The sequence below is a fragment of the Sinohyriopsis cumingii genome, chromosome 17 (genome assembly GCF_028554795.1).
Source record: "Sinohyriopsis cumingii isolate HCF-2022 chromosome 17, ASM2855479v2, whole genome shotgun sequence".
NCBI lineage: Eukaryota > Metazoa > Mollusca > Bivalvia > Unionida > Unionidae > Sinohyriopsis > Sinohyriopsis cumingii.
This window is the reverse complement of record NC_142977.1, coordinates 34,541,922-34,567,514: the sequence shown is the minus strand read 5'-3', so window position 1 is coordinate 34,567,514 and position 25,593 is coordinate 34,541,922. Positions and strand designations below refer to the sequence as shown.

At 34.6% G+C, this 25,593-nt stretch overlaps 1 protein-coding gene across 1 annotated transcript in view; it reads left to right on the top strand.

Moving 5' to 3' along the window:
* Positions 1-1,396: 1,396 nt before the first annotated feature.
* The window catches only part of LOC149778407 (epidermal growth factor-like protein 7), a 66,065-nt gene continuing 41,868 nt past the window's right edge, over positions 1,397-25,593 (top strand). Inside the window, exon 1 of the mRNA XM_089939226.1 lies at positions 1,397-1,946. Coding sequence (XP_089795352.1) covers positions 1,858-1,946 — 89 coding nt within the window. The 5' untranslated portion in view covers positions 1,397-1,857. The remainder of the gene's footprint in view (positions 1,947-25,593) is intronic.

Genomic DNA, 25,593 nt, shown 5'->3' with positions numbered 1-25,593 from the left:
GCCGCGTAACCATGGTTCAAGTGAATTATAAACACTTGAAAGGCCATAGATTAGACACATACAGATCAATGGACCAATTAAAAAATTTAAATGAGGTCAAACTGTAATTAATAGATGACTGATTATATGAAATCTATTGACTTGAAGCAGTTTATACTGTCTGTTTAATATTATAGAAAAAGAATTTATGATATTTATTTAAAGAAATATTACCGTATTTATTATACGTATAGAGGGCCACGGGTGGCTGAGTGGTCCAAAGTGCTAGTCTTTGTCGACAACTGCCACCTCACCTCAATGTGAGTATGTGAGAAAGCTTGCCAGCAGCTTCCAATGTGTTGGTGGCTCTTCATTTCCCAGTTATAATGGCCGCCATGTATAGCCTATTGTGTGCTGAAAATGGTGTTAAACCCACAACAGCAAAACATTTATAATGTGGTTATTATTCTATTTTCAATATTTAACTCATCTTACAAAGTTATATAAGACGAGAAAGTTGGCAGTACAAAAAGAGGAAGGAAGCACTCCTTACATACTCGTTCTTGGGCCTTTCTTCATTACTGTCCTTATCGTCTCATTCTCTTTAATAACAAAATTGTATTTTTATTTAAAACAACTACAATAGACGTAGTAATTATAGTAGTAGTAGTAGGTATTATTATTATTTATCGTAGTAATAATATTAGCAGTAGTAGTAGTTAGACCAAACTACAATTTTTGACCATATTCATTTCATCATGGAAGGTATGATTTTGTTTGTTACCTTTACGTCCCTTGAGTCTCTTTTGCTTATTCTGCTAGATATATTCAGTGTATGCATACATACATACATGCATACATACATACATACAGACATACAGACAGACAGACATACATGCATACAGACATACAGACATACAGACAGACAGACATACATACATACATACAGACAGACAGATAGACATACATACATACAGACAGATAGACATACACACATACATACATACAGACAGACAGACATACAAACATACATACATACATACATACAGACAGACAGACAGACAGACAGACATATAGAGATACATACATACATAGATACAAACATACATACATACATACATACATACATACATACATACATACATATGAATGTAGTTAGGCATGTACGTAACATACGTATGCACATACGTTCGGGAAACATCAGGACAGAATGCGAGACTATATTTTAATATACGGAATATTATTGCCCCATTATCCTTTTCGATATCACTTCCTAATAATTGATATTTTCCGGTCTTTTTTTAAGTATATTGTTGATAAGGCTACATCATACTTTCAACTTTTACCGCAACCGGGCACTTGACCTAAGCAACGTCATAGGTTACATGAAAGCATAGGTCATGTGTCAGAAGAAAGGAGAGTCAGGCATGTACTTACTTACCCGCGATTTTAATGCTACATCCGCAGCATAAAGGGAGGAGAGATAGGGTTTGTTACATAAAGCATTTTACGTTGCTCCACATTGGATGGCATGCTGCCCCGCAGAATCTGGAGATAGGGCGATACGGAGATTCGCCTTCGCAGCACAATTCCGAGACGGTGCGATTAGATTCATTCGCACACCTGATTAATGAAAACGATAGTATATCTGGATGGAAATTTTAAATTTTTATCAAGAGAAGCAAAAGTGGCAAGTCAGAAGATTATCTAAGACGGTACACTGGCACCTTAATCCGTGTATCAAAACACTTTCAAACTTCCCTAGCGCGTTATAATATTTCGTTTCAATGTTCTGTGTCTAAGAGAGTTTTTTTACAACTCAGACTTAAAAAAACAAACTGTTCTGAATTAGCCTTCGTGAACGTTTGTCAACACAAAATGATGATGGGCTCTTATTACAGAGTATTTGCTGTCTGTTTGTCGTATTGGACTTGTATAGCCCTGGCTGTCACCCACGTCCGACCCGGGTAAGTCATTTTCAATTTGTTTTTCCTCCTTAAGTACCAAGTCTGATTCAATGGAAAAATTATACTATTTCTATTTTCAGATTTTGACTATTACGATTTCGATTCAATTCTTTATAAAAAAAAACGATACCATTATTTTATTATTGATGAGATCTGAAAGAAAATGTTAAACAAAATCTTGACTATTTATTAATGGAATTACAACAAAAAGAGCTGTAGACTGTCTACTTTGTCCGCATGAATATATCTTGACTGTACTGCTATCGGTTTCCTGTCATCATTAACCAAAAAACGTAAAGTCAGTTTAAAACTACAAATTTATTATATTTTATTTCAAATTATGTGTGCCAGTGGAGTCAATAACTAACGTCACGTTTCAAAATACATGTATGTATGCTGTATGTAATACAGGATGACCTAACATCACTTTAAGATGATATAGGTTGATGAAAATTTAAGAAAACTGTACTGTTCTATTACACTCAAACGAATAAATATTGTAACTTAATTATGAAGATAATAAAATAGGTCCAAGTCACCTTGTATATTCGGAACAAGGAACAGAATGAAAATCCAATTAAGTTAAATAGTCTGCTTTTCAAATTACGTGACCGAAAGAGATTTAATGCCATCAAGACACTACATCCGTTGAATGTTTTATAATTTGTTTTAAGTAGGAGTCTGACCCATAATATTGCTTATCTCTTATGCACCGGACCCTAATTCGAGCGGACATGTCTCCAGATAAGGATTTGGGGGTAGGGGTGAATATATCCTTCCTGGAAAGTATAACATTTATTAGTTTTTCCAGTTCTGATAAGGGAGAATTTTATTCTTGCCTGTCGAAAGTCTACGAATGCCAAAATATCTCTATATGGTGGTTATAGCTGTCTACAGGGCAACAGCACGATCTTGTTAGTTATTTCTGTCTGTGTTATGAGGGACCAACACAATCTTGGTTGTTATAGCTGTCTTTGTTATGAGGGACCAACACGATCTTGGTGGTTATAGCTGTCTTTGTTATTAGGGCAACATCATGGTCTTGGTTGTTATAACTGTCTTTGTTATGAGGGACCAACACGATCTTGTTGGTTATAGTTGTCTTTGTTATGAGGGACTAACACGATCTTGGTTGTTATAACTGTCTTTGTTATGAGGGACCAACACGATCTTGGTAGCTATAGCTGTCTTTGTTATTAGGGCAACATTATGGTCTTGGTTGTTATAACTGTCTTTGTTATGAGGGACCAACACGATCTTGTTGGTTATAGCTGTCTTTGTTTTTAGGATAATATCAGGATATGGCAAAACTCTTCGATACATTAAGAAACGAATGATCTCCCCCACCACCCACTTACTCTTTGAATTTTGTTCTAATAAGTGTAAAAGACATGAATAATTGAATGCATTAGAATATGCAGTAGATTAGACAGCTCGCTCTTTATCTATGAAAATTAATGTTGACATTCAATGTACATGTCCAGCTTGTCACTCCAACAGCAACATGCTATAAGTCAGATACCTTATCTTGTAATAGAATTTGACGATCATTGCGAACATGATGGCATTCCGTCCTAAGCGCTAAGAGTAGCATACATATCAGAGAAGTAGAAGCAAGTTGATTGCAGAACACAACTACACGCATGTGATATAAATCAGCATCTCTCAACGTTGCTTAAATTAATATCATATGCTGAATTTGTCACCGTAGTGAATAAAATTAAAAATTATTTGCTACTATTAAATGCTAAGATATCATGCTCTCTTTACACAACTATACATTGAGAATTTAAAATATGTTTTACCCGTTATGTAGCCTTATTAATTTATACCAAATGCCTATCATTTCTAACCCTATATAGTAGTCAATCGATCTTCTTACTTCATCCTTTTCGTTTACAGAAAAGACACAACACGAAAATAAATGCTTACAATATGGCAGAAAGTTTTGATCAAAATTGGCTATAACGTTCGAGAGAAGAAGCCGAAAATACGGCTTCCACCTGGTTAATAAGGAAACAAAACCTGTTAGGAGATCCTCTCAGGACACAATCTTGATAGAGTGCGTCCTAAGAAAATTCCTAATATTTCTTTTCAGGTGGCTGGGCCATTCTAGAGAACACATTTTTAATAATGGCGTTAAGCTTAGTTGCTAAAGAAAGAACAGAGTTGCTAGGCGAGTCACTCATGAAACTATGTTAATACAGCATTTCCTAGAAAATAGTCATACTAAGTCTGGTCGCAAATGGATCCAATTCGCAAGGGAAGAGGTCGAAAATAAATGTTCTACCTGCTTGTAAAGAAAACAACTCAGTTGCTATATGAGGCACTCCTGACACAATTTTGATACAGCGTTTTCTAAGAAACATGACTACCGAGTGTGCTAAACTTTAGTTCAACTGTTCTTGGAAAAAATCGAAAATAAATGATCCAGTTGGTTGCCATAGAAGAAACATCGACGTTAGTGTAGCGACCACGAAAATGTTTTATGTAGAGAATGTGCTAAAAAATACATTACTAATGAGTCTGACACAAACTGGCCCAGTGCCTTCTAAAAATGGCTCAGATTGCAACATAGTGGTTTTTATATCATGAAGGTGGAAAATCTATGTTCAACTTTGTCTCTTTCAAAATTGTTGCACACGTATCTGTTGGTCATATCTTTCAAGATTTCGTTCTTGAATAGCTGTCCTAACAACTGTGTGACTTACTCATGAACCCTAAATTCTACTTCTTCTCCTGAACGATTGAGCTAATTTAAAAAAAAGTTCAGGAAAAAGTTTCAATGGAGACGCTGTACCAGGTTTGTGTTTTGGATAACTACCCTACCAATGGTGTGGTATCCATAGCAACCATTTGGAAAACATTTTTTCACTTCTTCTCCAGAACAGTTTAAGCAATTTTGAACTACCTTGAATGGAATGTACCTTGAATTGAATGTACCTTGAATGGAATGTACCTTAAGATATCTTGTAGTATAATTGTATTTGGGATGGCACACCTACCAACGAAGTTGAAAACCTACAAATACTGCTCATTTCCCATCAATGTTAGCAATAATTTTACAAAATCTATCATAGAACAACATTCCAGCGAATACTGCATGACCATATAAGAAAACAATTGTCAGTGCGTGAACACCTTTCACATTCATACAAAAATGTCAGTGAACCGTCTAGTCCATCTGACGTCGCTCGAAGTAGGAATACAGTTATCTAATGTAAAATGTCACCAATTCAGCCGAATAGTTTGCATGCATCTGGGCCCGTGTCTTTCAGTGCAAGATGCCCACCTGTTTAATGCTATCTTAATGTTTAGATCGTTGTGTGTCGAGTGAGCGATAACAAGAGCTCATGAGCAAGAAAACGATTAAGAAAAACTTTTGGCACGTATTTATTCTAATATGTTCATAAAGCATACAACTAATTTTAAGCGCAAGCTAAGGCTTGAATGCTTATTTTCGGTCGTTATGAAAAGACAGAAATGATTCATCCTGTCAATGTATACACTATAATGGAATGAACGAGACAGGCATATACTTGGGTCGTTTTATACTATGATCTGCCCGATTTTAAATTAAATTTAAGTCACCAATAATGGTTTCACCTCATCGAGTGTCTAGAAAGAAACAACTAACAAAACTAAATTTGATACCGTATCATTGCACTGTGAAAGGCATATTCATGCTTATCTGATTACCTTTGCACTTGCGATTTGCAGAGAACGTTTTATGACATACACTAATTCTCATTTATTAAACCTGTTGCTTTCTGTAATGAAATAAAGTACATGCCCTCTGTGCACATATAATTTAATTATTTACCAAGGTCTTAATCATTTGTCAGGTATAAAGTAGAGAACCTTTTGTGGATGGAGAATAAAAAGGACTGTTGTGTCCCCTTGAAATATATATGTATGGTATATCCTTACGAACAACCCTTCTTTTATGATCCAACACACATCGTGTATTTTCTAATTTTAATTTTATTAAACATACTCTGTAACGGTAAGCATTTACTGACTGCTGTAACATAAATCAAGAAATGGTGAAACATTTTATTGAGGGCAAAATAACTTGTAATCAAGATAAACTACACGCTTTCATGGAAGGCATGGCCTCATGCTACGATCTCAGACAAGACCTAGTCTTTAAATGACATCTTTTGTGGAGCATTACATCGGGAGATTGCAATACTGACAGGGGCATGTTGATTTCGAAACAAAATATTCTCATACACACGCTTTATGACATATAGCCAGCAAAAAATATTAAATGCATTCAAGGCAAATGTAAGAGAACCAGATTTATAACGTCTAATGATTTTTCCAGTAAATGTCGGCCATCTTCTGTAAAATGTCAAGGGCGATATGATAATTTAGTCCATTCAAAGTCGCAATGTGGTAAAATTTCTGCTTCAACATCAGGTTTTAGAGAACAAACAATGACGCACACAAGTTCATTTCAGTACAAACTGCCCCTCCTAACTACTCTAATTGGTTTTTCACTTGCGATTTGTAAATAATGTTTATGACAGAAACTTATGTCAATTACTCGAGCTCCAAACTCTTCGTAATAGCAAGATACATTTCGTCTTTAGTGTAGACTTAGTGTAGACAGATTTGATAACTGTCAAAGTCGTACCTTATTTGTATTCTTTTGGAAATGACACAAATGCAGGATATGTTGGAATTAAAAAGAATTTATTTTATCTAATGGAAAAATCTAGTTATTTTTATATTCAAAATAATCAATTCATACACGTCATGTATTTTGTTTCAAACCAAATGTATTTCTCCAATTTCACTGACTGGCCTTTTTGTACAAGATGGGTTTCTTTTATTCCCAATTTTCATTTTGTGTCAGAATACTATATCAAAATATATAGGCTGGGATATCTAATGTTAAAATGAGCGAAGGACTACACAATATATTTATATATGTTTGAACACTTTATCATCTTTTGCCTATGTTTGAAATACGCGCATTTATTTATCATTTACTCCATCAGCTGTTAACAAAGGTCTCACTGTTCAATTACAAGAATTCCTCTTTCTTGACTTGATTCAGTTACTTGAATTTGTTGTTTTTCAGTCTGAGTCATCCTCGATGCCATTACACTTATTCCATGAATGAATTGAAACATTTTTGTTCAGCAGGCGTTATCGGAACATAATAATTATTCCCGTTTTATTACTTGTTATCGGAGGTCAGGGTTTTTATCTCTTTTCAAGGATATAGAATGCGATAAATCATGAAATTATGCTACGTTCAAGTTAACCTAAGGCCCAACGTTTCAATGGGAGGGAACAAAAGAAAAAGAGCGAGAAACAAAATGTCAACTTTAGTTTGAGAGCCACCAGAAGGTCTGATGCTGAATACAACGTGCATGTATTGGTCTACACACAATTTGCAGCTTCGTACCCATGCCTAATCTATTTTGTAATTCGAGCTCGAAGATGACCATGCCATCACGAACATATCGTGGTTTCTGTGAGTCCCTGAATGGCTGATCAGGCCAAGTTGTGCTCTGACCTTTTGTGGCACACTGGACAGGAGATGTCACATGGGATACTTGGTTAATAGATGACGTGATGTAGTTCCGAGTTGTATACTGCTCGTGCTTCTTCACTGCGTCTATACACCTCTCCTCAGTTCTTAGTCTGTAGCTCAAGTATGGATGAGGCCGCGCCAGGTGCAACGATCCTGTGCTAGATCTACCGGAGACTCAGAATCAATGTTGGAGCTTTTTGGATGAATGAGCTAATCCTTTCAGCGTTTCTTCTGAGATATCTGAGATCGCTTTCCCTCCTTTATCTCGCCAGAGAAGATCTTCTTTCATAATCGCTCGTTCGTCATCATGGTGATGAGACTACGATGGAATCAGCACAACACAGTGTCCTTTAAATTTGTGTCAACACCTCAGAGTCTGGTAACCTGTCCTGCCGTTTTACCCTCATCAGTTTTCTCAGGCAGCCCATGCCAAAATGATTCATCTTCATGGCACAGCGTCTATAAACCATTCATATTTCGCATACATAGTGCAATATCGGCTACACAAAGGCTTTGTAGGCCTTTAGTTTTGTTTGCATTCTAATGCATCTGCTCTCTGTTGTCTGCCAAAGGCCACACTTACTTTGGAAAGTTTCGCGTTGGTTTAGTTATAGATACTGATTGCACGTGACAGTTTATTTTGTCCACTGTATGGGGGGATTTGGACACAGTCTACATCCATGCCTATAATGGTCAACACCGATGACCCATTCTGCATCCCATAAATGTAACGGTCTAAACAAATAATATCTTATGTATCACATGCATGCACTAATCAACAAATGTGACACATACGGCACCCATGGATGCAATGGTCTACGCGAATGACCACACACCTGCTATCTACTGTATTCCATGACTATAACGTTCTACACAAATGAAACCTTCTGTACCATATGCATGTAATGGACTACACACATGTCACCTACTGTACTCCATACATGTAATGATCAACATAGATAACACATACTGTACCCCATTCATGTATTAGTCGACAAAAAGGACACCTACTCTACCATATGCCTGTAATGATCCTCCTAAATGACATATGCTGCCCTTCATGCCTGTAATGATCTACCTGAATGACATATGCTGCCCTTCATGCCTGTAATGATCTACCTAAATGACATATGCTGCCCTTCATGCCTGTAATGATCAACACAGCTTACAGATGCTGAATCCCATGCCTGTTATGGTCTTCACAAATGACAGCCATCAGTTATATATCATTACAAAATAAAGGAATAATCAGGATCTTAAAAGTAATTATATATATATATATATATATATATATATATATATATATATATATATAGTGTAAATGCTTTTAAGGTTCTAGAATAAGTGAGATAAACAGATTTCAGTATATATCTAGATATCTGTAAGGTTTAAAAATTATAATAGCGATTTATTAGGTGGGTAATTAAATATGCCTTCTAGTCAGCTGTTATGAAGTGGGCCCATTACAAGTTCTCTGGTTGACAAACCTAATACAATTGGCATAGAGAAATGATCATATCCATTCACACACACAGAGCTCACGACCGCTTGCGACTAAGTGGTCTAAATATTCCAACAATGGTAATAACATATATTCGTTTCTGTTAATGGATCTGGAAACAGCAACAAAATTATACATCGTGTCCGCTTCCATAGATTCAAATTTGATATTATCTTTATTTTTTTGTCATTTACCGCTGGAAACAACAACAATGCTAGAATTTTTTATTTATAAATGAGAATAGTCTCTCTAAATGAGTGAAGCTCTTTATATTTGTGTCTAATTGTGTCTGCTCGTACTTAACGGAGAAAGATTATGCCTATCCCCACTTCACCTCCTCCTCCTCTTTATAAACACAATCTGATTCATTAAAGATACAAGGATGAAAAAGACACAAATATGTTTTGTCTTTTCTATCATGTACAATGTCGGCCTTTTTAAAGAAAATCTCTGACTTGCCAAGCCTAGGAATTCAAACCTTTTTCATCGTTTCTGCTGACATAACAAAACTCTCCGTATCTGACCATGTGCATTCATCCGTGGCTTTCTTTTAATCAGTTACACGTTTTATGGAATTCTTGATAGTCTCAATACTAATTACTCATATTCCGTTAATGAGTGAAAATAGTTCCCTGTTGTAAAGATGATATCGGAGCACAAGTATTATGTGTGTCTGATTATCTAATCTTTGTTTGAGGTTTAAGATTTTCTTTTCAATGATAGGTCATAATCTCTCTTGCTCAGTTAGTGTCAAATTGTAATGAACTGTAGTTTGTATCAAGGTCATTTTAGTACAACAAATTATGATGAATAAGTTTATCGGAAAATAAGAATAAAAGGTAGAATGTAACACCGGGGTTGGGCGTCAAGAAACACAAATATATAACAAGGGCCTGGCTTACCTTTAACAGTGTATACATTGTACCTTTAATAGTGTATACATTGTACCTTTAATAGTGTATACATTGTACCTTTACTAGTGTATACACTGCACTTGTAATAGTGTATACATTGTACCTTTAACAGTGTATATATTGTACCTTTAACAGTGTATATATTGTACCTTTAATAGTGTATACACTGCACTTGTAATAGTGTATATATTGTACCTTTAACAGTGTATATATTGTACTTTAAATGTGTATGCTTTGTACCTTTAATAGTGTGCACATTTTACGTTTAACAGTTTATACATTGTACATTGTACCATGTATACATTGTACCATGTATACATGGTACCTTTAATAGTCTACACAGGGTATACATTGTACCTTAAATAGTGTATACATTGTATTTTTAACAGTGCATACATTGTATCTTCAATTGTGTATACATATTACCTAAATAGTGCATACATTGTACCTTTAACAGTATGTTCATTGTACCTTAACAGTGTATACATTGTACCTTTAACAGTGTATACATTTTACCTTAATAAGCGTATATACTGTACCCTAAAAGTGTATACATTGTACCTTAAATAGTATATGCAGTGTACCTGTAATAGTGTATACAAACAAACGTTACGGAACGTAACTCATTACTTGATTTAAAAATTGAAAAGAATGCACAAGCCTAAGCAACATAATGGAATAACAGTTTCATGTGCATTTATTTTTACGTATTCACAAAGCTTCTAAGTAATTTGACTTTAAAGCTGACGGATTATTTTATGCACATTTTCGGATCATTGGGCAAACAGCAAATGTAGAAGACTACTAGGTATTTCTATTAAATCAGAATACCAGAATTTTAGAGGTATTTTCAAGGTAGACTTTCCCCCAAAAATTATATATATATATATATATATATATATATATATATATATATATATATATATATATATATATATATATATATATATATATTTTTAGAGGTATTTTCAAGGTAGACTTATATATATATATATATATATATATATATATATATATATATATATATATATATATATATATATATATATATATATCCTGTTATTTATTTATGCATTAGCTTGCATCGTCGCTCTCGCAGTCTGTAAAACTTTACAACGCATATTTTCACCTTGCGATCTTCGCTTATAATATATAAAACTCTCGTCAAAATGATGAGGCATACCATTAGTGTTAAATTATCTTTCCGTTAGGTTCTGTTTTCTATTAAAAGAAAAATTGCGGAAATATTAAAAGCCCAATAACGGTTTTACTTTTATGAGGGGGTGTTCACTTCCGCTAGTTGTTAAGAGAGCGGTAGGGCGGAATAAGACAAGTTTTCCATGGAGTTAAAATAAACAATGCCAATTTCTCGGTGGAAACATTTCTATACATACACAGAAGAAAGAAATTGCTATAGGAACCACCTCAAGTTTAATTAAATACCAGAATTTCTCTTCATTTTCCAAAGCACCCGTGGTTCTCTTCACAAATGGAAGCAAGCCCCTGTAAATATAGACCCGTTTCAAGCAGCTCGATATTTGTGGAGACGATTTATGTCTAAAAAGAACATTTCGTATATGATAACTAAGCGGGGTGCCTGTTATAAATGATAACCCCCAGTGTTATGTTATAAGGACAAACCTGTCATAATGAAAGTGCCTTTACATTTACCTTTCAACATGTTATGTCGATGGGAACATCTGTCGGCCAATTCTGTCCAGTTCATTTAACATAGGAAGTAATTGTAGGAGTGCATGTTTTACAAAATACAAGAACTAAATATTTCCGAGGTTTCTATCTCAAATTGATGGAAACTGTCGAGGATGTTCCAAGTGTGTGTGTGTGTGTGTGTGTGTGTGTGTGTTTGTGTGTGTGTGTGTGTTTGCTATTGATTTCTGAAACAGAGGAACAATCTATAATACCATATTACATTTAGGCCATCTAACGCTGGACAGGTGTGATGCGTGATTTACATCTTCACTTTTTAATGTCTTCTATTACTAGCGTATCTGTACGATTTCAAGATGATGCTATTAACTTTACATGTGTTCAAGTCAACAACACTGGTAAATCATGCACGTGGTAGCCTCGTCGAATTTCTAAATAACATAAGTTAATACAGAAAAAGAGTTAATTCACAATTTCGAGATTTGCTTTAAATGCGACATTCAAACATGGTTTTTATAGTATTTTGATCAAGTCCGACACACATTGTTATAAAAATGTATCTTGTCTGTTTCCACAGATTAAGTGTTTATATATGTCAGGTTTTAAGTTTCCTTCCACGGTGCAGTTAATTAAAATTTGTAAGAAAATGTGATATTGGAACAGAAACGTTCTTTTGCATATGCATTCTCTGTGTTATGTCCAGTCAGGCAATTGACACACTTCTCGTCGTCCGATCATAAACTATCCCAATTTTTGTTTTTATCAATTTGAACTATAATCGTATTATCGATGTTGTTCTTGGTATTTACCATTCTAAAGTCGACTTTCTTTTCATTACAAGACGTGATTTACTTTTTGTTATATATATATATATATATATATATATATATATATATATATATATATATATATACATACACACACACAGGTCTACTACCAAGATAATATTTTCTAAACGCTGTTTTTTTGTATTGTTTGTTAATTGTTTTCTTTTTCTATTTGAGATTTGAAAAGTATCATATAAAACAATTCCCGCTTTATCAACTTTATTTTAAATAGTTTGTAAATAACTGAGATTGACAACTGTACACATGATTGTGGATAACATCCGGGTAGACAAAATGTTTTTATATACCGGAAATAGCGCTTAAACCGTTGTGATATATTCATGCAGTGAAACCCCTTTCTGGAGCAAAGTTTGACCCATTTAATTACATTGCTCACCCCTTTTGATCAACAAACTCACGCTCAGTTAAAATCAAATGAGGAACATATGGTGGGATTTTCTTTAATTAGACATTCAATACCTTGTACGTTCAAATAAAAATGACTGTCATTCCGGTGCTTCGGATTTCAAACGTGTTTACCCTGTCTACGTGAGCAAATGTGTGCGATCCTAATTTATGCATTCTTCCATCACGTCCTTTGAACCAGTTAAATGTTTCACATTCTTCGTCGTCTCTGCTACCGTTTCTATAATTTGATTAAGCAATTGAAATATATTTAAAGCGGATTTTTTTGAAACACGATAGCTATTGGAGTTGTTATCAGATCCTTATGCAAACTCAAGGTCGTTTTAATTCTCTCTTGGTTTCGATTTTTTTTAAAAAAAATTTAAAAAAACTTGTTTGCCTGAGTCACAGTTAACGTCAAAATCTTGATCAACTGTTGCTTTTCTTGAGGTCATTTACGTTCTAGAGATCTGGAAAGGTTGGGATGATGCGATACTTTTCTTTACCGACGGCTAATTGACTCGAATTCTAAGCATTAGTTTAAAGTAAAAATGCTAATTCCGCTTTAACAGATATCTACATGCTTCTGGCAATGCAAAAACACGCTGCCTGGTAGTACACTAATAACATATAGTTTAATCTTAAAGTTAAAATATTCATTAAATGAGGTAATTAATTAGTTTTAACATTTTATTCTCAAGAACATCACAAATATTTATTCATGGCAAAAGGACTGGACATTAGGTTTTCATCTTAATTGTTACTCTCTATTATATATTGTTTAATTAATTAATGAAGAGGCAGACATGATCTATCGAAAAGTCAAGATAGGTGAGTTGATAAGTGTTGGTAAATGCGATTTATAGCAGGTCGTTTCTTCCAGTGATTAGTGTTGGTATAAACATAGTTTGTAACTAGTGGCTCTATGAGTCGATACGTGTTGGTATAAGCGATGTTTATTGCAGGTCGTTCCATGAGTCGATACGTGTTGGTATATATGATGTTTATAACAGGTCGTTCCTTGAGTCGATACGTGTTGGTATATATGATGTTTATAACAGGTCGTTCCATGAGTCGATTAGTGTTGGTATATATGATGTTTATAACAGGTCGTTCCATGAGTCGATTAGTGTTGGTATATATGATGTTTATAACAGGTCGTTCCATGAGTCGATTAGTGTTGGTATATATGATGTTTATAACAGGTCGTTCCTTGAGTCGATTAGTGTTGGTATATATGATGTTTATAACAGGTCGTTCCTTGAGTCGATTAGTGTTGGTATATATGATGTTTATAACAGGTCGTTCCATGAGTCGATTAGTGTTGGTATATGTGATGTTTATAACAGGTCGTTCCATGAGTCGATTAGTGTTGGTATATGTGATGTTTATAACAGGTCGTTCCATGAGTCGATTAGTGTTGGTATATGTGATGTTTATAACAGGTCGTTCCTTGAGTCGATTAGTGTTGGTATATGTGATGTTTATAACAGGTCGTTCCTTGAGTCGATTAGTGTTGGTATATGTGATGTTTATAACAGGTCGTTCCATGAGTCGATTAGTGTTGGTATATATGATGTTTATAACAGGTCGTTCCTTGAGTCGATTAGTGTTGGTATATATGATGTTTATAACAGGTCGTTCCATGAGTCGATTAGTGTTGGTATATATGATGTTTATAACAGGTCGTTCCTTGAGTCGATTAGTGTTGGTATATATGATGTTTATAACAGGTCGTTCCTTGAGTCGATTAGTGTTGGTATATATGATGTTTATAACAGGTCGTTCATTGAGTCGATTAGTGTTGGTATATATGATGTTTATAACAGGTCGTTCCTTGAGTCGATTAGTGTTGGTATATGTGATGTTTATAACAGGTCGTTCCATGAGTCGATTAGTGTTGGTATATGTGATGTTTATAACAGGTCGTTCCTTGAGTCGATTAGTGTTGGTATATGTGATGTTTATAACAGGTCGTTCCTTGAGTCGATTAGTGTTGGTATATATGATGTTTATAACAGGTCGTTCCATGAGTCGATTAGTGTTGGTATATGTGATGTTTATAACAGGGCGTTCCATGAGTCGATTAGTGTTGGTATATATGATGTTTATAACAGGTCGTTCCATGAGTCGATTAGTGTTGGTATATATGATGTTTATAACAGGTCGTTCCATGAGTCGATTAGTGTTGGTATATATGATGTTTAGAACAGGTCGTTCCATGAGTCGATTAGTGTTGGTATATATGATGTTTAGAACAGGTCGTTCCATGAGTCGATTAGTGTTGGTATATATGATGTTTATAACAGGTCGTTCCATGAGTCGATTAGTGTTGGTATATATGATGTTTATAACAGGTCGTTCCATGAGTCGATTAGTGTTGGTATATATGATGTTTATAACAGGTCGTTCCATGAGTCGATTAGTGTTGGTATATATGATGTTTATAACAGGTCGTTCCTTGAGTCGATTAGTGTTGGTATATATGATGTTTATAACAGGTCGTTCCATGAGTCGATTAGTGTTGGTATATATGATGTTTATAACAGGTCGTTCCATGAGTCGATTAGTGTTGGTATATATGATGTTTATAACAGGTCGTTCCATGAGTCGATTAGTGTTGGTATATATGATGTTTATAACAGGTCGTTCGATGAGTCGATTAGTGTTGGTATATATGATGTTTATAACAGGTCGTTCCATGAGTCGATTAGTGTTGGTATATATGATGTTTATAACAGGTCGTTCCATGAGTCGATTAGTGTTGGTATATATGATGTTTATAACAGGTCGTTCCATGAGTCGATTAGTGTTGGTATATATGATGTTTATAACAGGTCGTTCCATGAGTCGATTAGTGTTGGTATATATGATGTTTATAACAGGTCGTTCCATGAGTCGATTAGTGTTGGTATATATAATGTTTATAACAGGTCGTTCCTTGAGTCGATTAGTGTTGGTATATATGATGTTTATAACAGGTCGTTCCATGAGTCGATTAGTGTTGGTATATATGATGTTTATAACAGGTCGTTCCATGAGTCGATTAGTGTTGGTATATATGATGTTTATAACAGGTCGTTCCATGAGTCGATTAGTGTTGGTATATATGATGTTTATAACAGGTCGTTCCATGAGTCGATTAGTGTTGGTATATATGATGTTTATAACAGGTCGTTCCATGAGTCGATTAGTGTTGGTATATATGATGTTTATAACAGGTCGTTCCATGAGTCGATTAGTGTTGGTATATATGATGTTTATAACAGGTCGTTCCTTGAGTCGATTAGTGTTGGTATATATGATGTTTATAACAGGTCGTTCCTTGAGTCGATTAGTGTTGGTATATATGATGTATATAACAGGTCGTTCCATGAGTCGATTAGTGTTGGTATATATGATGTTTATAACAGGTCGTTCCTTGAGTCGATTAGTGTTGGTATATGTGATGTTTATAACAGGTCGTTCCATGAGTCGATTAGTGTTGGTATATATGATGTTTATAACAGGTCGTTCCTTGAGTCGATTAGTGTTGGTATATATGATGTTTATAACAGGTCGTTCCTTGAGTCGATTAGTGTTGGTATATATGATGTTTATAACAGGTCGTTCCATGAGTCGATACTTGTTGATATATGCGATGTTCGTTCCATGGCAGCAGGTCGTTCTGAGTCGATAGTTTTGGTATATGCGATGTTTATAGACGGTCGTTCTATGAGTCGATTAGTGTTGGTATATATGATGTTTATAACAGGTCGTTCCATGAGTCGATTAGTGTTGGTATATATGATGTTTATAACAGGTCGTTCCTTGAGTCGATTAGTGTTGGTATATATGATGTTTATAACAGGTCGTTCCATGAGTCGATTAGTGTTGGTATATGTGATGTTTATAACAGGTCGTTCCATGAGTCGATACTTGTTGATATATGCGATGTTCGTTCCATGGCAGCAGGTCGTTCTGAGTCGATAGTTTTGGTATATGCGATGTTTATAGAAGGTCGTTCTATGAGTCGATTAGTGTTAGTTTATGCGATGTTTGTTTCATGGTAGAAGGTCGTTCCATGAGTCGCTATGTGCTGGTATAAGCGATATTTGTTCCATGATAGCAGATAATTCCACGAGTTGATAGGTGTTAGTAATATGCGGTGTTAGTTCCATGGTAGGAGGTCGTTCCATGAGTCGATACGTGTTGGTATATGCGATGTTTGTAGCAGATCGTTCAACATGCGACATTTCTGAAAAGATTGGAGATCTAGATCGATACTGAATAATATTCTTCGAGTTTCTCACATTATAACACACTGTGACTCGTGAACAAGGTGGGAATAAATAATATAATTTATGTAATTCGGAGACTGATTGTTGATAATTTTATATGAAGAAAAAACGAAACTACAAACAAATTTCACCATTTTACGAGAGCAGGCCATCCAGATTAAAGTAAAGTACTTCTCATTATGCAAATATTTTCGGAATCAGGGATAATGCACAATTGGGTCAGTGTTCGTTAACAACAATTTTATTCGGACTATAATTAAATAATACAAATGTAGACATATTGATGGGTCCAATATTCATAGATGCAGAGTGAATTACCGGGCGAGCATGCTTGCTCCAAGAACCATTAGATGATGAAATAATTCCCAGATGTCGATATGATGTAACTTAGCGAATCTTTCTTTATACCCGTAAATTCAAGGTTGGGTATGTGTCCAAGTTCCTTGTTGGTGAAAAGGACTCACTCTGGTCTGGATTGATTAAACTTACCAAGCCATAGATGTGTGCCAATCCGCTACTTTTTTGAAGATCATTTACAATGCTATGAAAGGAAAGTTCATCTGGCAATATGCATCGGAAACGGGAATAGTCTGCAAATCATATCAGTGATTATAAACTTTGGCTATATCATTAATTGGGCTACATCATTAATTGGGCTTTATCATTAATTGGGCTATATCATTAATTGGGCTATATCATTAATTGGCTACATCATTAATTGGGTTATATCATTAATTGGGCTATATCATTAATTGGGCTTTATCATTAATTGGGCTATATCATTAATTGGGCTATATCATTAATGTATTCAAGAAACAGGAAGGGGGCTAATACTTATCAATGAAGTCAAACATCAAGGATTTGTCGAAGGTTAGAATATTTTTCATGTCTTATATGAGTCCTGTCGGCTAACTGATAATCGATTCATGTCAACATAGTTCAGTTAATTCCATAGCTCCTCGGATTAAATAATAATTCTATATGCCACACTATAACAAAGGCTTTTGATATGCCACACTATAACAAAGTCTTTTGATATGCCACCTATAACAAAGTCTTTTGATATGCCACACTATAACAAAGTCTTTTGATATGCCACACTATAACAAAGTCTTTTGATATGTCACAAAATATAATGTATAAATGCTCGCTTCATTTGTCAGCATTGCAGATGTTATGTTAAATATAGATGAACTAGTATATGGCTGAACTACCAAGTAAAAACCCAGATTGATATTTGTAGACAAAATCATTTTCATTAAAGTAATTATGTATTTATGAAACAACCAATTTCTTGCATTAAAACTATGTTGAACCATAATAATGGTGAAGCCCGCTGTATATATTTTTGGATTTAAGACTTACAAATACGTGTAAATGTTATTCTTTCAATTGGATTCTTGTTTCACGTATATCAATAAATTTGGAGGTTAAGGTAAAATACGGTAAATGTGCGAGGTACATGATGGTATAATATGAAATATAAAGACTACCTGCTCTCTCTCTGTCTGTCTGTCTGTCTGTCTGTCTCTCTCTCTCTCTCTCTCTGCTAGATAATAGTTCCTGAGACACATATCTATAAACATTAAATAATAAAAGATGCAGCGTCAATTAAAATCTGATCATGGTTCTCGAAAATATGCATCCCCTCTTCTTGAAATATGTCCTTTACGACTGCAGGAGTTTAAAAAAATAAGTGCATACAATCCTCCTCTAGCTATAGGCTGATAGTATTGTTGTTTCAATTAAAATTAATATAGCATCAACAGGAACATTTACGACTTTATAAAACTACTGAAGATTTTTCTTTGGAATAGCATGCATATAGGTCTTTTCAAATCTGCTATTCAAGGAGATTGCTGTATGTCCTAGGACACCCTACAGTTATGAGAGAGATGAGAGATTTTTGTTGAACCTTGCGTTTCGTCATGGCTGAGCTGGTTACGCCTTTTAAGAACCAGTTGTATTTACTAAAGAGAGGTTTATAATTCTATTTTCTCAGATGTTTATTCTTTTAGTTGAATTGGTAAACGATTTACGCCTAAACAGGTCATTACATGCTGCATGCTGGCTCATTTTGAAATTATTCCTATTCCTTCGTTTTCGAAAAATGAGATCTTGAGCTTGTAGGGAGCTTGATTTATATATACTTTATACATCATTCGAAATTAAAAACTATAAACTTTATGTCGTAAAGTTACGTAAAAGTCCGACAAAAATGAAAAAAAATGACACCGAGGAAATAACATTAAATCAGTGCATACATTATTTAAATCAAATATAATCTTGCAGCATATCTATTCACCATTTTGTCAAGACCCGTTTTGGCAAATCATTGCCATGATCAGTGTATTGGATCCGAGTAAATCTTTGTTTCTGACGAGAGAGATCACAGCTTGTGCTTGTTACCCAATCGTCGATATCTCTTGTTCATTTGATGTGTATTCTACGAGGACGTGTGTGGTAAATACATTTTGTTTAAACCAAGTCAGTGTACCTGAAAGATACCTATGTATTCAATCCGAGTACGTATGTGTATCTGAAACAGATATTTCTTGGAGTCAAGTAAGTTTGTGTTTTTGAAAGAGACCTATGTATTGGAAAGAGTAAATCGGTGTATCTGATGCACACCTATGTATTGGGTCCGAATAAGTCTGTGTATCAGAGAGTACTAAGCCTTTGTTTCAGTAAATCTGTTTATCTAAACATTTTCACATCACGATATCAGTATTTAACAATTACTCAGCATTTGTAAAGATGGAGCTCGTGAGAATGCAATCTTATGCATTATACGAATAACGTTTTCGCTTCAGGTTGGCTCTTTCATGTTTATTCCGATATCACTTTCCTGTTTTGTCTGGACCGGAATCACACACCACTGTACAAGTCTACTTTGGAGATACAGTATAAGAAAGACTCTTGTAACTGGCTGATAAAGTATATCATTCAAGTATCTGTTTGACGAATTCGCGCATTCTTTTGCAAGGGTTATTTCCGAAAGCACTAGTCCTGGCCTGGAACAGAAATGCTTTAATTGTAAAAAGTTGACTGGTATCTAAACTATCACACGGTAATATCCACAAAAGATTTCGTTTTTAACATCAATGTGTTCTCCCGACAATCGAAATTCTTGAAATATTAGATTAACTTTGTGAATATAAAATATATGATAAATACTGAATGAGCATATTGATGTTAAAGCAGTAATGTTTGGGGGACTTGTGACAGCTGTGCAAAATAATGAGTATACCGAATTTTACATAGCTTTGTTCATACTGAACCTATGTGCATATACAAAAATCCGATCATGAAAGTGAATTACCCAATAACTGTCTAGAATGGACAGGACTGCATCTACTTCTGTGTATAGGTGCTGAAAATTGAACACTATACAAAAGCATCAACATTTGTAAATTTACATCCTTCCTTAGTATTCTTGCTCTAGAAAGTCCAGCATGTAGAGCTATCAATGATGCAATAACTGACTAAATTCACTTGAGGCATGCTACATATTCGATGCAAGTAACTTAACCCGAAGTTAGACAAGATATTCCATGTGCATTCTATCCTGCGCCTTGTGTTTTTCAGGAAAACAAATAATATACAAGATCGAACACCAAGAACCCAAAACTTACCTTTACCAGTACCGAGCCGTGTGCACGGGTATTTAGACAAGGAACATGAGGCTGCAAATAATTCAACTTGACGTCATTTTTGTACAATTTAAACACACACACACACACACACACACACACTGTGTTGATAGTCTGAAAGAAAAAATATGCATGATTCATATTTGTAATAATTTGCAACCTAGTTTATAAAGGTATATAACGGAGCGCATTCAGATTCTACGTCGGGTAGAACATTTTGTTGATAAAATTTTCCGTTTAAATTATGTTCAACAGAACTGAATTAACCTCGTGCGAATTCGGAAAGGTTTAAAAAAACATCGCAGCTCAGTTCGTCATAAGGCTTACATACTTAGTATTGCCCTAGATAACTTAAAATGCGCCATCTGTTCTCGGTCAATTAGATAAGAAAACATATTGACCTAAAGACTTCTGACCCAAATTAGTCAACCTTCCTCCTTTCTCTAATTAGTTACACACAAAGTGACACGCAAGCATTTTTTCTTTACTTGTAGTCTGATGTGATGTGATGTGATTTGGATTTTTAACGTAGCTTTAACAATTTTTCAGTCATATCGCTACGATGTATGCAATGTGGCAGTTTATAGTGATGTCTAGCAATGGGGCATCGTGCTGCAGACATGTAGCATGATGTCCCACCTAGTCACATTATCCTGACACCATGCCGACCACTCCTAACACTAACCTCTTGATGCTGAGCGCCAAGCGAAGCAGCTGTTAGTACCATTTTTGTAAGTCTTTGGTATGACTCGGCTGGGGTTTGAACCCACGACCTCCCGCATCCAAGACGGACGCTCTAACCATTAGGCCACCGGAGCGGTGTTCTTGTGATCTGATATATAGTTAATAGACCGTCTGACATGTTGAATAACAATGATCATTATACTGAAAAACATTGCAATACGATCGTGATTCATAGTTTTCTTCATAAATTGTTCTGCACCTTTCGCATCATTCGCAGAAAACGATTCGTGGTTTGAAATCATTACAGGATTTTTGTCAACATCATATAAGTCAATTTCGAGTATGGTTTATGAAAAGGACGAATTTCAAATCTCAAGCAGAGTATGCACCTCGAGACAACGCACATGCACCTCGAGACGTCCCACATGCACCTCGAGACAACCCAAAAAATGATTCGTTAATGCTTAATCATACAGTTAGAAATTTACACTATGAGGACATGCAAACGTCACAGTGCGACAGAGAAATTGCTTAATAATTAAAAAATTAATTAAACATTATTCTGTTGAATTTATCTGCAGAATGTTGTATTAATAAAATAATGTATTCACGTTGTACTAATTTTCTTTGATACAGACTGTACACCCTTGTCACTGGACATTCTACAAGCCTCTACATATTGAAAACTACATATTACAACCGCTTGTACAAATTTCGCTCTATGGAAAAGTCAAGAAAGTAGTGCTTTGACCAAACATCAACTGACTCGTCCAACATATTCAAAATTGCTGGGTACCAAACAATTCTACACCAATTAAGAAATTACTTCAAATGTATTTCAGAATTATCTCCTGATATTTCTATATATGGTCATCATCTTTAATGTTCATCAATCGTTTTTGTAATTTTGCAACTCGCTATAAAACATAAGCTGTTGCTATGCACGAAAGGTACATTTTAACTGTTTATGGTGATAATAAACATTAATTAGAGAATTACTTCAAAGTTAGAGACATTGCTAAAATTAATTTGAAATTTACAAAAGCGCAAAGAGTGAATTATAAAGTGCAGTAACAAGAAAAAGCAGACGAATACGGTCACTCTCTTTTCAGGAGCATGTTTCTTAGTTGTTGATATAGTTACCTTGCATTACTTATTTAATTATTACATTTTGAAAGAATGTGGCCGCTGGTAAACGTGATTTTATTACCGGCGTTAATTGGATGTAATGCACAGAATCGTCAAACTTTGCCATAGTGGATAAAATTGTAATCATAAGTATATGAAACACTATATCATTCGTGGCATTGCCTGTGCGATGATAGTACACTATATCATTCATGGCATTGCCTGTGCGATGATAGTACACTATATCATTCATGGCATTGCCTGTGCGATGATAGTACACTATATCATTCATGGCATTGTTTGTGCGATGATAGTACACTATATTATTCATGTAATTGCCTGTGCGATGATAGTAAATAATACGACCGTTATAATCAGATAAACACAAAAGTGATGTTTATATTTTTGTTTGCGTAACCAAGAAACTTATACTTAACTCTTATACATTAGATTTTGCTAGATTGTAGGGGACACGCTCACTGATGCGCCGACATATATATTTCTAGTGAGTATCAATGTATTCATGGACTGTGTTTTAATATTAAAAACAGACTCATGCATATATTTTAATTGATAAAACAATTGCGAGATACACACTGAGTACATACAGCCGCAATAATATTACAAACTGTCCTTTAGCATAATGTAAACATTTGAGGCATATAAGTAGGCTCATCGGTCTGTGACATGGACAACGGGTGGATTTTACAGACTTCTGGAGGCCGCTGTTAATAACAATGCAATTATTCATTCGAAGTTACATGTAACACTATTGATATCAATAAGGTTATTTTGGCTTGCGTACGATTTAAACAGAACTGCCGTCGGCAAGACTTACTGGAATGTGACAAATTTCCGTAGCCATAAGAAATAGGAACCAGTTAAGGGAAATAATCATTTTGGATGAATAAGACTCGTTATTTGGTTGATACACATGTAGCTAATTTATCTTTAACTGTAATCAAGAGGTTGAAAGAAATAATCCTGTAGAGAAAATACGACCCTCCCCATTTCTTCAATATACGTCGACAACAATCATTCATCGCGTCTTTATCAAATAGCTGCCGTCAATCTAGTAAAATGTGCTGCCACTTTCTCAGTAGCGCCCATTTTAATACCACAATGACTGTCATATGTATAGACATATCATTCAAACACAAAACGAACACTTAACGTCGGTTGCACAGATGGCAGTATGGATTGCTTTTGTGCGCAGACTACCGAAAGAAATTCAGATCAGCACAATTACTCCATAAGCTGAACATATGAAGACAACATGGCTGAAACGATGTTTTCTCCAATCCCCTAGTATTTGCAATGTTGCATTTTATAGTCTAAAGAGATACCTCATTGCGAGTCCATTAACAGAAACAGAAAACAACATCATGCAGTCTGCATGGGCACAGTGATGACAGATTTAGAATGGAGTATTTCTAAAGCTGGCTGAACAGTAATAGTCATTTATAGATGTATTGGACTGGAACATTTATGTAAAGCTTGGAGTAGGTATATTTATATATGTGTTAAAATGGAATAATTTTAAAGCTAGCTGTACACTATATTTATAGATGTATTGGAATGGAGTATTTCGAAAGAAAGCCGTAAAGAAATAGTACATTTATAGATGGATCGGAGTATTTATGTAAAGCTTGGAGTACAGTATATTTATATATGCGTTAGAACGGAATAATTTTAAAGATGGCCGTAAGGTAATAGTTTATTTATAGACTTCTTAGTTTGGAATATTTCTAAAGATTGTCGTACTATAATTGGATATTAACAAATGGATTGTAATGGACTGTCTCTACAGCAGGGCGTACAGAAAATGTTTATATATATTGGAATGGAGTATTTCTAACACTGGTCACACAGTAATAGTAAATTTACAGATGTATTATATGGAATATTTCTAAAGCTGGCCGTGCAGTATATTTAAAGATATACTGGAATGAAACTGGCCGTACAGTAATTGCATATTTATAGATGTACTGGAATGAAGCTGGCCGTACAGTAATAGTAGATTTACAGATTATTGGAATGGAGTATTTGTAAAGCCTGCCATACCAATTTAAATACTCTTTTACTATTACATGGTCAACACTATAAAATATGTAACTATTGTATTTTCAAACATTATAAAATACAAACTATTACAACTTTAAACACTATGACATGCATAACTATTACACGTTTAGACATTATAAAATACATAACTCTCACATGGTCAGACATTACAAAATACAATCTTATTACAAGGTCACCGCTATAACATGCATAACGATTACATGGTCAGATATTATAAAATACATAACTATTACATGATCAGACATTAAACAATACATAACTCTTACATGGTCAGATATTATAACATACATAACTATTACAAGGTGACCGCTATAACATGCATAACTATTAGATGGTCAGACATTATAAAATACATAACTATAAATGGTCAGACAATATAAAATATATAAATATTAAGAGGTCACCGCTATAACATGCATAAATATTACATGGTCAGACATTATAAAATACATATCTATTACATGGTCAAACATTATTAAATACATAAGCATTACATGGTCAGAAATTGTGAAATACATAGCTATTAAAAGGTCAACGCTATAACATGCATAACTATTACATGGTCAGACATTATAAAATACATAACTATTACAAGGTCACCGCTATAATGTGCATACGTATTCCATGGTCAGACATTATAAAATGCATAACTATTACTTGGTCAGACATTATAAAATACATAACTATTGCATGGTCAAATATTATAAAATACATAAGTATTACAAGGTCAAACATTATAAAATACATAGCCATTTCAGTGTCAAATATTATTAAATAAATAAATATTACATGGTCACACATTATAAAATACAAAACTATCACATGGTCAGACATAGCAAATGCATAACTATTACAGGGTCAGACATTATAAAATATATAAGTATTACAAGGTCACCGCTATAACATGCATACGTATTGCATGGTCAGACATTATAAAATACATATCAATTA